Source organism: Hemibagrus wyckioides, linkage group LG24 (assembly GCF_019097595.1).
Source record: "Hemibagrus wyckioides isolate EC202008001 linkage group LG24, SWU_Hwy_1.0, whole genome shotgun sequence".
NCBI classification, from domain to species: domain Eukaryota; kingdom Metazoa; phylum Chordata; class Actinopteri; order Siluriformes; family Bagridae; genus Hemibagrus; species Hemibagrus wyckioides.
In genome coordinates, this window is record NC_080733.1 from 14,135,244 (window position 1) to 14,150,500 (window position 15,257).

The 15,257-nt window shown below is 41.6% G+C and overlaps 1 protein-coding gene across 5 annotated transcripts in view; it reads left to right on the forward strand.

Annotated features, from left to right (window-relative positions):
* The window catches only part of hycc1 (hyccin PI4KA lipid kinase complex subunit 1), a 38,508-nt gene that overhangs the window by 8,617 nt on the left and 14,634 nt on the right, over positions 1-15,257 (forward strand). For 3 of the 5 annotated variants that reach the window (XR_009203453.1, XM_058377919.1, XM_058377918.1), the window contains exons 2-3: positions 13,646-13,727; positions 15,099-15,200. Coding sequence is in view for 4 of the 5 variants with exons in the window: in XM_058377919.1 (XP_058233902.1) it covers positions 13,677-13,727; positions 15,099-15,200 (153 nt within the window). In the remaining variant the exon portion in view is untranslated. Of the gene's footprint in view, positions 1-3,752; positions 4,253-11,688; positions 11,711-13,645; positions 13,728-15,098; positions 15,201-15,257 lie in introns of those variants that run through there. The other 2 variants (XM_058377920.1, XM_058377921.1) reach the window with 2 other exon arrangements.

Below are 15,257 nucleotides of genomic sequence, written 5' to 3' on the forward strand. Positions count from 1 at the left end.
TCCACAGGTGATGGAGCGTCTCTCTGCTTCACGAAAGTTAAGAGAAAAAGCAAACACACCGCTGTTTGCTCTGCACTTTTACACGCCTCATTAGTGCTATTACATTTGGATGAATTGCTCTCCATTTGCAGCACTAAGCTGTATGCAGTGCGGCGGTCTCTCTGTGCGGTCTGCACTCGTCTCTTCTCGTCTTTTGCCATCGTGTCGAGGAAGCCCGTTCTAGCCACAGCTCAGCAGTTTGTGGTTTTCATACCGCTTCCACAGAAGTGAAGTAGTATTCCAGTGAAACGGAAGAAATCTCTAATGAGATCAGCCGAAAAGGTGACGGTCAGAAAGGACGGTGCGAGGAGCCGGCTGTTTTTAATTTCTTCTTTTATTTGAAATTGCAGAGAAGGGATACAGGAATAGCTCTCGTAGGAACCGAAAGAGAAAAAGAAAAGATGCCTGACCTTATGCACACTCTCACAAACCCACACACACACCTATATACAATACAGAAATTGAAATACCGAACTTGTTTAAAAGTGAAACCTTGGTGTTCTGGCACTGGACCAACCTATTTATTTATTTGTATATAAATAACTAAATAAATAAATAAATACATTCTCAGTGTTCTAGCTCTGACCCTTAGATGCTGATCTAAATGCAGACATTCTCACTGTAACCTTACTACCTCTTGGTAAGCTAAGTACTGCATAAACAGCCATGTTGTTCTGGCTCATATATTTACACCGAGAGAAGCTTTTATTAAATTAATGGCAGCGTTGCACACTTCAGCGTCGTCAAACGAAACGAGTTTATGTTCAGATAAGTTTTACGTGTTATGAAATCAGTAATTATCTTTGTGTAAACACATCCACTCGGTTGCCAGTTTATTAAGTGCACTTACTTGGGAGACTTGTGTTATCAGTCACAGTGCCATAGTTCGACATTTTTGTGTTATGATAACGTAGATACAGTGTTCAAGGTCTGATTTAAATGTTCACAAACACAAGTCAGAGGTGAAGGGACATGTAGAACAATGTAAAATCACAAATTGGGCTTTCTGACGAGATATTTCTGAGATCTGTTGATAAAATTTTACCTAACCATGGGCCTCATTCATCAGTTGAGTATAAATATTTGAATAAACCCAATAAAAAAACATTTACGCCAAGTTTCTTAAACGCTAATGAGCTTCGTGTTCGTTGGCATGTTGAGAAGGTTCAGGCACATGTCCGGTGACGGCGTCCGGTGACGGCTACAGAAGCGCAAAGTGGACAGGGCGGAGAGTGAGATGGTTGAAAAAGGGTTCACTATTCAGTTCAATATTATTTGTATTCCGCTTTTAACAATTGATGTTATCTCAAAGCAACTTTACAGAACATAAGAAACATAGTTAAGTTACTATTTTAACCCTAATGAGCAAGCCTGAGGCGACGGTGGTGAGGATGAAATCCCTGAGATGATATGAGGAACCTTGAGAGGAACCAGGCTCAGAAGGGACCTCATCCTCATTTGGGTGACACTAGACAGTAAATAATGTCCTTTCTACGATGGAGAATGTTTCTCTGCTGCAGCAGACAGACCATGACTAAGCTTTTTTAATATAGTCCAAATAATCCTACCTGTTTCTACATATCTGCTGCATCTCTTAACAGCATCATGTGCGACTCGAACAGTAAAATCCTGCTTTTTGAACCGCCTCGGCTCACAGCTGCTGTCTGCACAGACCGACTCGTCCTGCTTTTATACTTTACTGAAAGACTAGCTTTATTAGTCTTTAAATGGAGTTGGGTACACACACACACACACACACACACACAAATTAAAAATACATTTTTTATTTTAGACAAATAAGACCCATCAATTTTACATAAGCCTAAAAGGCATTAAGAAAATATTGTCTCTCTCTGTGTCGGTCTCTCTCTCTGTCTGTCTGTCTGTCTCTCTCTCTCTCTCTCTCTCTCTCTCTCTCTTTCTGTCTCTGTCGGACTGCCTCTCTCTGTCTGTCGGTCTGCCTCTCTGTCTGTTAGAGGTTAAAGGGTTAAAGTTTAGGGCCAAAGTATTATATATGCTCAGTATGCAGTAGACATGTGTATCCCTCCTCTTTTCCTTCTTGTCCTCTTTTCTTTTTCTCCGTTCTTCAACCCCCCGTTAGTAAATGCCACATGCTTCACCATCATCCACCTCCTGACTCATCTGTGTGGTTTTTCCTGAGGGTCAGATGTGTTGTGTTTTCTTTTGGATGCTGTGTTTAATGAAGCTATAAAAGCAAACAGCATTTCTCTAGTCTATATCCCAGACTGGATGACCTGACCAGGCTTTTCCGGAGGGTTGATGGCACGAGTGCAGTGGAGTCACTTGATTGGGTGGAAAAAAAAGGATGAGATAGAAGGGAAATGATGATCATACCCTGTGATTAACCTAGAATCCTGGAAAAAGCAACACCCTACATATGAGTTACATTTGAACTCTGATTCTGGTAATGATCTAGACCAGGGTTCCTCAAATCTTGCCCTGGAGGGCCAATGCAGTGCAGAGTTTAGCTGCAACCCTGATCAAACTCCTCCACCTGTGATTTTTCTAATGATCCTGAAGACATTGATTATGCTAATGTGTGTGTTTGATTCAGGTTAGAGTGATTCAGGAAAGTGGATCTCGTGGGCCAGATTTGAGGATCCCTGATCTAGACTATTTAATATCAGGACAGTTCTTTCATATCGTAGCTTCTTTCCAAAGAAAAAGAAAACCAGGCTTCTCATCATTCCTCATGAGCAATCGCAGCCCTCCATATGCGCTCGCAGGTCCCTGGGTGGCGACACAGCAATGACAGGCAGTGAGAAGGTCAAACGCCGGGCCTTAATAAGGTCTCTGCTTGTCTTTTCTCTCCATTAGTATCTCATCCATTCTCATTAGTGAGCCTGCCAATTTCCGAGCCTGTGGAGAGCTGCAGATTGGCCCAGGCAGGGGAGGCGACTATAACCCCTTTGAACCAGATGCTCTTCTTTTAGTTTCGCATCTCAGATCCTTCAACATTGTTGTCCTGCGATTCATTTCCATCGCAATGTTGAGAAATGTTTGTCTAAACCCGTTGCTGTTCTTTCCACAAGGCACAAATGAGTCACAGTGGACCGAATGTTTTGGTGTGTTTTTTAGTCTCCAAGTCACCATCTGTCATGAGTTATGCAGTGACCACTGGTGTACTGAATCGAGCACAATCTCTGTTGCAGGTCACAGACAGCAGACCTGACCTATCGTATGTTTGATTTTCTGTCAGCGGGTCTCAGAATGGGGTGCATGGACCTCCAGGGCTTCGTGAAGGATAGCCAGAGGGTTCATGCTTATTTTTTATTTTTTTTGTAGCAGTGGTCATAATCACAAACCTACATTAAGCAACAAAGTGATCATATTTAGGGGCCCAAGCACCAAAGTCAACCCAGACGTAATATGTTCCATTAGTGGAAAGTTCAGGAAAGTTAGAAAGCTCCATGGAAATCATTTGAATGAATACATACATTCAAATAATGTTCATGACCATAAATAACAAGCATATTGTTTCCGTTAGCTGTGACTTTATTTGCACAGACAATATTGTCTCCTGGAAACAAGGCTGCTTCTTGCTCTCACCTTCCTGCAGCTAAAACAGTGAGGCATCTTCCATTGGAGAGATGCAGGCATGTTCATGGAGGGCTGTTAATGACTTTCTCTGTCTGTCAGATGTTTAGAAGTGCTGAGCACCCAGAGAGATGCAGATCAGTCAGGTCATTAGCTCCACGCCGCTCTAATTGGCCGATTTGTCGACGTACCCAGAGCGCCTTGTTGTAATTAGGCCCTTGGAAGCGTGTGCTCTGTCATCAGTCAGAAGAAACACAGAAATGACTGTCTTCCGAAGAACACACACACACACACACACACACAAGGCAGGATGTGAATGGTGACTACTTCTAAAGCCTTTTATGTGGAGAAGGACACGGAGCCCACTCAATGCTTGAATTTATTCTGTGAAGATGCGTAAAATTGTGTCTTTCTTTCACCATCGTCCATGCTCCACTTTCTCGTCTATGGCATGACGTGGCATGCTATTTCAGGAGGGATGTGGTTATATAAAACGAGACAGGAGTACTGCGCTGGCTGCTGCAGTGCTTCGTGCGTTAGTCTTCATACGGACGTATGGACGGCACAAGGACCTTTCCTAACTATAGGGAGTTCTGGCTTTGAACGTTGAGAAGCTTGGATGAGGAATCGACGCACTTTGAGTTGCTGAAATAACGTAAGTCACGCTGACTGATAATGACGGCATTCCCAATATAAATGTTGGTTTATAAAATCCGTATGCTAATATTTATCCTTTTGAGTAAGTTGGAATAAAAAGAACCTGAGTTTCATTCTACTATTTAGTCTATTGGTGCATTTGTTTGCGTAATGTTGCCTGACCAATTTTTTATTCAAGTAGCTTATCGAGTAGCTTTCATACAGCGTTTCTACCTAAAGTTTAAATCTCGAATGTCTTGTATCATGGATGTCTCCGGCCTCAGAGCTCTGAGTATATTCCCAAATGTTCACACTAGTACACATCACTTAACCCAAGTCATGTGTGGCCATCTAGTAACCACTGGTGTTGTCGCCTGCGGGTGTGCACTGTATTAGCAAATTAGCAAAGCGTGTCCACTGTATTAGTTATGTATAGCATTACAGACATTTCTTCTACTCCTTTTCAAGCTTTAATTTATTTTATTTCTTCTCCGAGTGAACCTGAGTCACGCTGCTGCTGCTAGCTCTGCTAATATCATATATACAGAAGAAAGGTGTAATATTCAGTGTTATCTTTAGGTAAGCAAAAGACGTCAGCAGAATCGGACGTGGTGGTCAACGTGTTCACTGGTGGCTTGGCGAGTTTATTATGAATCTAAATTACAGAAGAAGAAACTGTCAGCGAGTGTCTCAGGTCAGTGTCACAGAACAGGAATAGGAAGAATTTCTAGGACAAAACAAAAAAAAATAATTTATAAGCTTTATAATTTATAAGGTCATAAACAAGTAGTACCACACTGTCAGCCAAGGGCCACAGACAGCTGAGAGCAGAGCGTGCAGAGATGTATTAAAAAATATATCCCTCTGTACACATTTAATAAGAGGTTGTATACAACAAGATAAGATGCAGCTGCAGTAGTAGATTTTTGTTTCATTTCTGTGCATCAGGCAGCAAATGGGAACTAATTGTAGAGAGGAGGAAAAGAGCAAGTAAGGAAGTAATGTAACTAAAGTGATGTTAATCACACGCAGCATAGCATGTCTCATTAGAGCATCTCCAAAACTGCAGCTCTTGTGGAGTGTTCCCGGTCTGCAGTGGACAGTATGTATCAAAAGTGGTCGAAGGAAGGAACAGTGGTGAACCGGCGACAGGGTCATTGACGGCCAAGTCTCATTGATGCACATGGGGAGAGAAGGCTGGCCCGTGTGATCCGATCCAACAGACGAGCTACTGTTGCTCAAACTGCTAAAGAAGTTAATGCTGTTTCTGATAGAAAGGTGTCAGAATACACAGTGTATGACGGGCCAGGGCTGTTTTAGCAGCAAAAATGGGGACCAACACAATATTAGGCAGGTGGTCATAATGTTATGCCTGGTTGGTGTGTGCCGCTTTTCTTGAAGAAGAATTAACAGTTAATCAACAATACACATTTAGTGAAGTGTCTTAAAACTGTACCTAACATAGCTGTGAGAGAATTTTTCCTACATAATTCTGTAGCTAGGAAAAAGGGGCACTGAGTTTTGTGAATGAATATTAGGCAAGCATTATGTTTCTGGCTAATGTGTTAACTCGTTGGAAAAAATTAGTGGAGTAACCACTGCTTCAGGAAATCATTTGGATCGGATGACGTATCGTCTGAGGACAGCAGTTACAGTCTGGCTTGCTGAGGATCTGCATTTTCTCATGTGGGCAAGTAGTGGTGCGTTCTCAAAACCTCACTCTGTGGCTGTAAGGCATCGTATCAAGAGTGACCACCTCCTGTACTAACTCCATGCTGTGTAAAAGCTTGTTATTGAATATTTCCATCGAGTCGTCTGTGTCATGGGGAGCCGTCCAGGATTGTTCAAATCCTGGGTTTGTTTTTGCCCTCGGTGCAGATCTCAAGCAGGTCACAGCAGACCACAACACTCGCATTTGGGTGGACCACAACATCCTGTCCTGTGCAAAGGGGGTCTCAGTCTGCTTTCAGTGGTTCAGCTGCAGGGAGAAATTGATTAGACTCATATTCAGCTCGTCTGCACCAGGTGAACCAAACATGGTACGTGATTTGGGTTGCAATTTGTGAGCCTAAGCCACAAGACGCAGAAGGACAGCTGAGGACTGTAGCACCACAGAAATGCAGTGTGTTTTGGGTATTTGGACTGATAAACCAGAAGGGAAGATAAACACTGGATGAAGAACAAACAGAAGCCTGTCACATATTTCACTTGGTGAAGAAATTCTTTTCTTTACAAATCCCAGCTTAGACCGTTGGGATCAGAGCATGATACAGTGTCAGAGCAGAGAGGGTTAAGGGTCTTGCTTAAGGGCCCAATAGTGGCAGCCTGGCAGTGTCCATTTTCCCACCACTGTGTTTCTGATCAGCTGATGAATGGTTTCATATTTCCAAGCCCCTCAGAACCAGAAGTCTAGGTTCCACTCGTGGCTGTGGTACTCCATTTGCATGTCTGGTACGCCACTCGCTGATCTGGTACTCCACTTGCAGGTCAGGTACTCCGCTAGATGTCTCTCAGGTCTGGTACTCCACTCGCAGATCTGGTAGTCCACTCGCTGGTCTCTCAGTTCTGGTACTCCACTCACTGGTCTGGTACTCCACTCGCAGGCCTGATAATCCCCTTGCTGGTCTCCAACTCCACCCACAGGTCTATTGTGTTCACTGTCTAATCATTTTATTTAGCACAGATTTAATGTTCTTCAGGCTCAAGCAAAATCTGCTTGCACTTTTTGGCAAAGGATTGTATCCATCATCACAGTGTTTCTGACCCAATTACCCAATGGTTTCATATTTCCACCCTGCACAGAACCAGTCTCAGTAGAACCAGAAGTTTTAACTGTGCGTTAGACTCAGCAAACTGACTAATTTGTCAAAGATTGTTTGTAAAAGCACCCTCAATGACGGGAAATCTCTGGACTTCCCCTAAGATTTAGTACCTGCTTTTAGTGTCTGCTTTTTTAGGCTTTTAAACTGAAACAATGAGGAGATCAGAGATTATAATTCTCAGTTACAGTATGCTTTTTGCTAAAATGACACAAAATGGCTGTAGAGAGGCAGAAACCTAGGGCCGTTTTGTTTTTCTTCCGTCATGCTGAGTAAATTTGGTTTGTGGTTTTTTTTTTGTGCGCGCATGCCCATTGTATGCTTGTATCTCAACTCAGTTAAGCTGTTTGTGCGTGGTCATGTGATTTTCACACAACCTGACAGACCGCTCCATGTAAAGCTTTCCTGCTTTTCTTGTACGCCAGGCCCCAGTACACATGCCACATACACACAACAGGTTCGTAAATTAATTTTACTCTTTCCTGCTGAGCTGAGGAGGCGATGAGGGATTAATGGTGAGTCTTCTAGGAAAGGAAATGAGTTCAACACATCTCTCTTCAGCCTGGATGGGCCTAAAGGGCCTCTTCTTTATTGGAGGCTTGATCTGCAATTATTTCATAGTCGCACCATCTGTATCGCTTTAAGGGTGTATAAAGAGGGCGAGGCTGTTGGATGCTGATTGTGCCAAACTGAAAGTCTTTGTTTGGAGACGGTCTTAGCATGTCACCATCATGGATTTTGCATGAGTCATCAGAAACTTTTTGTTCACCTCAAAACAAGCTCTGATTTCTGAATACGAGCAGTAGTCCAGCGTGCCTCTGGCAGGTCCGGTGCACCTCTGGCAGGTCCGGGGCACCTCTGGCAGGTCTCGTATTCCTAGCAGTCTACCACTCCACTAGGACGTCAGATACTTCAGGTTTAGCTTACAGATGTAGTGCGACACTCTTTTGTGAGTACCAGTGACATTGTAGAAAGCGAACAGTCTGTAATGATGGACTGCAAACTAGCATCTACATCCAGCTCCATGCTTTGGTTTTGTCCATCAGGGTTTTAGAAACTAAAGTCCTCCTTTTTGTCTTTGTTATTTCCCTCAGACATGCAACACCTTCTAGGCTAGATTTCTGGGATGGCATCTGGCTCACTCCCTAAACAAAATTCCCCAGTTCCCTACAGTGCCTCCATGTGTGGTATTGAAATCCGAGTCCTTGTACGTTTACCCCTTTGGTCCTGTTTATTTACTCAGGTGTGAACTCAAGTGCAGGGCCAGAACATCTGTCCAGAGACCAGCAGGGATAACTAAAGAGCACCGGACATGTCAATGGGATTTTTTTGACCTGCAGGCTGTAAATCTGACCGGACTGAGAGAGAGAGAGAGAGAGAGAGAGAGAGAGAGAGAGAGATGTAGTGCTGAGTTAGTGTGATTTTATTCTGCATGTCTAGACTGAAGAAAGCAAAAAGGTTAGGGTTAGAAAGAAATGTGTTGTTCCTCTTTTACTTGAATCTTCTTGTTCTTGGTTGTCTTAGTCTTCTTGGTCTTCTTCTTCTTCATGATTATCTTATTCCTAAATCATCATCTTCTCCTCATTTCTGATACTACTTCTTTTTCTTCATGTTCCTTCTTTTACTTGATGCATCATCCTTTTTTCCTCTTCTAATTTTGCATGATTTTTGTTCTTGTTGATCCTCTTGATTTTGATTCTTCCTCATGGTCTTGTTCTTTATTTTTCTTGTTCCTTGAGTGTGTGACGTTTTTGATTCTTCTGGAGCAACCGTGGCTCTGTGCTGATCTCTGTGTTCGTGCTTGCAAAGGCTTTATGTTCTAGTCCCAATATTTGTCACTGACTTTCACATGTATGCATCCAGTCTGGTCCATTTCCACTCATTCCACAGCAAATGTTTGAGTTCTGGATTTCTGGATGCTTTGCTAATGTGAAACCAAAGTAAAAGATTTCCATACGCTACGGCTGAGTACCGAGTTTCGCTGGCAGCAGATCAGCTGATTGAAGATTTTATTAACCCTGCTCATACAGATTATCTCTCATCCTGATATTACTGCATTACCAAGCTCGCAAATCTCCTGCAGGAATCTGAAGCACTTAATCCGTCAGTAAGAGCAAAAGTACACACACCGTCCTTCATAATCCATCGTCTCGTGTCGAAATTTATACAAATAATTAAACAGGGTGCCATTAAAAGCTGTTTTTGTCTGAGAGCATGTGGCACTCGCGTAGCTTCAGCAGTACATGTGGAGAGTTTAGTGTGAGTTTGGCATGGACAGGTTTATACTTGGTGCTCAATTGCATCAGGATCTAATCCTCTGATGCTGGGTGTTAATTGAAGCAAGTGTGTGTTTAAGCATTTTGGGTTTTGCCCAAATAAAAACAAGAACAGAAACAGACACAGAATGTGGTTTTCATTCATACACTGTTGCCAAAAGTTTTGGGACACCTGCCTTTACATGCACATGAATGTAATATTGAGTCAACCCACCCTTTGCAGCTATAACAGCTTCAACTCTTCTGGGAAGGCTTTCCACAAGGTCTAGGAGTGTGTTTATGGGAATTTTTGACCATTCCACTAGAAGCACATTTGTGAGGTCAGGCACTGATGTTGGACGAGAAGGTCTGGCTCACAGTCTCCACTCTAATTCATCTCAAAGGTGTTCTATCAGGTTGAGGTGCAGGACTCGAGTTAAGTTCTTTCACATCAAACTCGCTCATCCATGTCTTTATGGACCTTGCTTTGTGCACTGGTATGCAGACATGTTGGAACAGGAAGCGGTCATCCCCAAACTGTACCCACAAAGTTGGGAGCATGAAATTGTCCAAAATGCCTTGAGTTCCTTTCACTGGAACTAAGGGGCCGAGCCCAGCCCCTGAATTCAATGATTTGGAGGGGTGTCCCAAAACTTTTGGCAATATAGTGTATAAGTATATGATTTGGTACAGACCTGTGGAATTCTGATGACCGTTCTAATAATTAGTAAATAGGGCAGTCACTTCTTTTGAAAAATAACCAGACTCTAGTAGTGAAATGAATTTCTGTAGAGAAATGCTCCGGGTTTGAATTTGTGAATTACATTCATGCAACACGTCGTGTGTCAATCTGAGCTTCTGCTCTTCCCAAATTCTGTCACTTAACCGATGAGCTTAAAGTCTGACCTGCTCCGAATAAAGCAGCAGTTTCTTTCCTCTCTCCTGCTTGTTCTTAGACTGTCGAGGCTTAGCACACATCAACCGAGTACATGTAATCAAAAACAGGGAGAATGTTTCACAGCAGGGGGAAAGAAGTGTATTGCAGTCCCTCGTACCCATTTATAGTCAACTCCTTCTCATGTGCGGTCACTTGGCCACATCGTCCCGTCACTGGAACTCGCCAGCTCTCATTAAAAATGAACGAATGTTTGAATGACGTCTGGTTGCGTTGTGTGTGTGTGTGTGTGTGTGTGTGTGTGTGTGTAAGCTGCACAGTGCTGCCTGCTCCACCCTTAGAGTTTAGAGTGTGTTCATGTGAACTGACCGTAAACGTGTACCAAACCACACATCTGCAACCTGAACTGGTTATAGCAGGGGTTCTGTAAGTTCTGGTACTTTCTCTCTTTCTCCCCTTTCCTTCCTCTCTCTTTCTCTCTTTACTTTTCTTTCTCCTTGTCTTTCCTTCCCTTCCCTCCTTCTTTCTCCCCCTCTCTCTTTCTCTCAACACCCTCTCCCCCCTTTTCTCCCTCCCTTTTTCTTCCTCTCCAACTGTTCTCTCTCTCTCTCTCTCTCTCTCTCTCTCTCTCTCTCTCTCTCTCTCTCTCTCCTTTTCTGTCCCTCTCTTTTCCTTTATTTCCCTCTTTCTTTTTCTCTCCCTCGCTTCCTCCCTGTCTCCTTGTCTTTCCTTACCTCTCCTCCTTTCCTTTTCTCCCCTTCTCTCTTTCTCTCAACACCCTTTCCCCCTTTTCTCCCTGCTCTATCTGCCCCATCTCTCACTCTCTCTTTCTCATCTTTTCTTTTCTTGTTTTCCCTTTTCTCTCCCTTTCTCCCTCACTATCTTTCTTTCCTTCTCCTCCTCCTTTCCTTCTCTCTGTCTTTCTCTTAACACCCTCTTCCCCTTTATCCCTCTCCCACTCTGTCTTTTCTCTCTCTCTCTTTTGAGCTTTCTGTTTGTCTGCTGAAACTTATACTTTCTGTCTTCTCTCTGGTAATATCTTGCTGACTGCCTTTTTCTGTCTCCTGGGCTCTCTTTTTCTTCTCTCTTTTCTTTATCACCTTCTCTGTCTGCCTGTATTTCTCTCTCTCTCTCTCTCTCTCTCTCTCTCTCTCTCTCTCTGTAATTACTTTGTGTAGTTGTATACTCTCTTATGTAACACCACTGACCCTGGGGAAGAGAAGCTGAGACCGCCCCCCGTCTCTCTGTCTAGCTCTTTCTCTCTCTTTCTTCAGGGTTAGAGGAAAAAGAGGTTGAAAGAAGGTGAACACTGAGGTTGGTGAGGAAGAGGAGAGTTATAAGTGTTGATGAAGGCTTTACAGACAGACAGAGTGTGTTTAGCTACAGGTATAGCAGTGAGATTAAAGCAGAGACTTTGATTTGCATTGTTAGGGCATGAGACAGAGGGGTATATATTCATCCTGTACACAGAAGGATACAGCTGTGTGTGACAGCATCCAACTGCTCCTGTGAGTCTCTACATCCTCTCTATCTATCTATCTATCTATCTATCTATCTATCTATCTATCTATCTATCTATCTATCTATCTATCTATCTATCTATCTATCTATCCCTCTCTCTAAATCTCTCTTTCTCTATCTCTTTCTCTCTCTATATATTTTTCTCTCTTTTCTCTCTCTCTCTCTCTCTCTCTCTATATATATATATATATATATATATATATATAATAAATATTTCTCTCTCTCTCAGCTACACAAGTGTGTGTGTGTGTGTGTGTGTGTTGGATGAGAGATGCTCGGACGCTGCAGGTAAAGCGCTCTCATTACAGCTCCATTTCATTTCACTGCTCCCTGGAGAGGAAGTGGAGGCTGTGGAGCAAGCGTCGTTAATACCGTTAGCCTTGATCTGATTTCTGACTACCTTCCGTGTGTGTGTGTGTGTGTGTGTGTGTGTGTGTGTGTGTGTGTGTGTGTGTGTGTGTGTGTGTGCGTGTTAAATGGACTTGGAACAGTAACAAACTGCTTAAATGCTGCTCGAGCCTTGAGCTATGAGTGACTGAGGGTCTGAACGGATTAAATAGCACACAGAAGATCCACGTATAAATGTTTAAGATCCTTTTGTTCCCAAATACATCATTTTATTTCTATTTTTTATCTCAGTGATCTTAGTTGCTTGTTATATTTGAATCAGTAGCAAGCTCATGATCAGAAACGGTTTTTTTCCTAAAAGTTTAAAGTCTTTAAAAATTCAGAGAAGTCTTGGATAACTCTCTTCGGAAATATTTTCCCAGGAAAAATATGTCTCTTAGTTATCAGAAAGCAGGAAGGCGTGTTATTGGTGCATTTTGTTCACACTTTTGTACCGGGTTTGTACATCGTAGTGTAATAAGTGTTAAGTTACTTTCATATATGATGTGAGTTTATCGCTGCAAGTCCCCAGTCTCTGTACTCAGGTTGCCATGGTGATGATGTTTCACACCATTTCTACGATTCAACTAGCTTTCCGCTTGAAAAGTCAGTTTTCTTGCCGTTAAAAGGAAACATTCTGGAGAGAGATTTTGGCGATCTGTCTATTTATCTATCTATCTGTCTGCCTGTCTGTGTGTATCTATCTGTCTATCTATCTATCTGTCTGTCTGTCTGTCTGTCTGTGTTTCTATCTATCTGTCTGTCTATAATGAACCGAACAAAATGTTCAGGGAAAATAAATAAATATATATGTTCATGAGGATATTGAATTTTAATTTAATTGTAAACTGTCTGAAAGCAACTGAACAGTTTGTTTGGTTCATTAAATAAATAAATACATTTATTTGTACAGACTGTACTTGCTTTGTTCTGTTTACTATAACTGTTTAGTCATTTCCATAAATTATTAATTAATGTAAATGTATTTTTTTAAGACAGTGAATAAAGTAGCTATTTTTTTTAAATAATTTAAAATACATTTTTTAGATTAAAAATAAACTGGTAAATTGTGTACAGTGTTTGTTCCAGCAGTTCATTATGTAACATGATGTGCTTTGTGGTTAATAAATATTATCTGTATATTAGTCATGAACCTTGTTTTAAAATTTTATCTCCATTACAGAAGTAATGAACAAATCAGCCAAGAATTACAAATAACATTTCTATTATTATTATTATTATTATTATTATTATTATTATTAATAATAATAAATTTATTAAAAAATTATTATTAATTATTATTTAGTGATTGCCAATTTATTTATTTAATTATTGCCAAATAAAACGATTTACATGCATAGTAATGTTGGTGAAGGAATTATTTTTTAGATTATGTAGAGAAACACTCAAATATGAACAGGATTTCAGGAGTTAACAGGATTTTTAATGCATGGTGTGAACTTGCAGATCAGATTACACATACTAAAGGGCTGCGTGTGTGTGTGTGTGTGTGTGTGTGTGTGTGTTTCTTGCAGATTGAAGATTCTTGGTACCAGATGAGGAACAATGCTGGCCATGGACCAAGGTGTGGTGGAGGAATGGCTGTCTGAGTTCAAGGTGAGCTATTACACTCTCTCTCTCTCTCTCTCTCTCTCTCTCTGTCTCTCTCTCTCTCTGTGTCATCTTTACTCTGTTCATGTTGTGATGTGATGTGGTGTTGGAGCGGACACAGGTAGGTGTAAATACGACATGAGGCCTGGAGCATATCCATCACTCTCTTCTCATAGCCTCAGTGACTTTAAACACACACTCGTTCTCCATTTCTCTCTCTCTCTCTCTCTGCCTCTGGGTCATTTCCTTCCTTCCTTCCTTTGTTTCTTTCCTTCTTCCTTTTTTTCCTCTTTTTATTGGAACGCTTTAATATGCACTCTCTCGCTCTCTCTGTCGCTCTCTCTCTCTGTTCCTCTCTCACACACACACACACACACACACACACACTTGCTCACACCCCCTCAAGTGCTAATGGCTACTAAAGTGTTCAGCAGAAGGATCCTCTCTGTAGGCACAGAGGCGGAGGCGGAAGCATGGCTTCATTGCAGGAGGCTTTCTGAAAAAGAAAAGAGGGGGAGGATGGAGAACAGAGTGCCATATTGATATGAGATCCTCTGGAAAATCCCAGCAGCCCCACAGCTGTGCTGTCCATCAGGCCTGCTGCTACTTGTCCACTTGCGCTCCTGAGCTGTTGTACCCGGCCTGGGCAGTACAACGTCTTTTTAACAAGTTTTGTTAAATCTACTGTATTCTCTGGAAGGCTCAGGACAGTTTTATAAGCGTCTCACAGTAGCCTAACTTTTTTTGTTTTGCATTTTTCCTCCTTTTCAGTGACGTCAAAATCTAAATACAAACCTTTTGCATTCATGCATTTTATGTAGAATCTCAGTATTTAAAATTTCGCAGTACTGAAGTGTGAAAATCTTTCAGAAATAAGGGTCTGTTTCCCCCTGAATGGATCACGTGAATCTGGAATGATTGATTTAGCTCTCTGGAAGCCCCGCCTCCTTATTGTATTTCACATTAGTAATCTTTCAGTGGTTCGGGTTAGTCATGTTGAGCTGCTTTTGGTCTTATTAAATGAGATGTAATTTTTATTTATTTATATATTTATATTTATGTATTTATTTGTTAAATTATTTTTATTCTATTTATTTATTTATTTGTTACTTTTATATTTTTATTTATTTATTTATTTTTATTTATTTATTTAAATCTTCTATGAATAACCTGCAAGATATAGAACATGACAAAAGAACAGTTTGTGCCTTGAGCTGCATCCTGTCTTATTTCTAATTGCCTTTAATTTAAAAAATGGCAAATTATTAAAAAGCATTTCAGTGAAGCTCTTTGGATGAACTTTTGGTGTATTAGTATTATGCCACTATTTTTTTTTTCCTTCCTTCCTGCATGATTGTGTGTGTGTGTGTGTTGCAGACGTTTCCTGAGACGGCCATCTCCAGCTACGCTGCGTCTCTGAAGGAAAAGGCCTCGCTGGTCCCTGCGCTCTATAAAGTCATCCGAGAGAACTACAGTGACGTAAGACTCGAGCTCTTTCTGTGTTTTGCTTCTTTAAGACACTTGTGTTACTCCTCT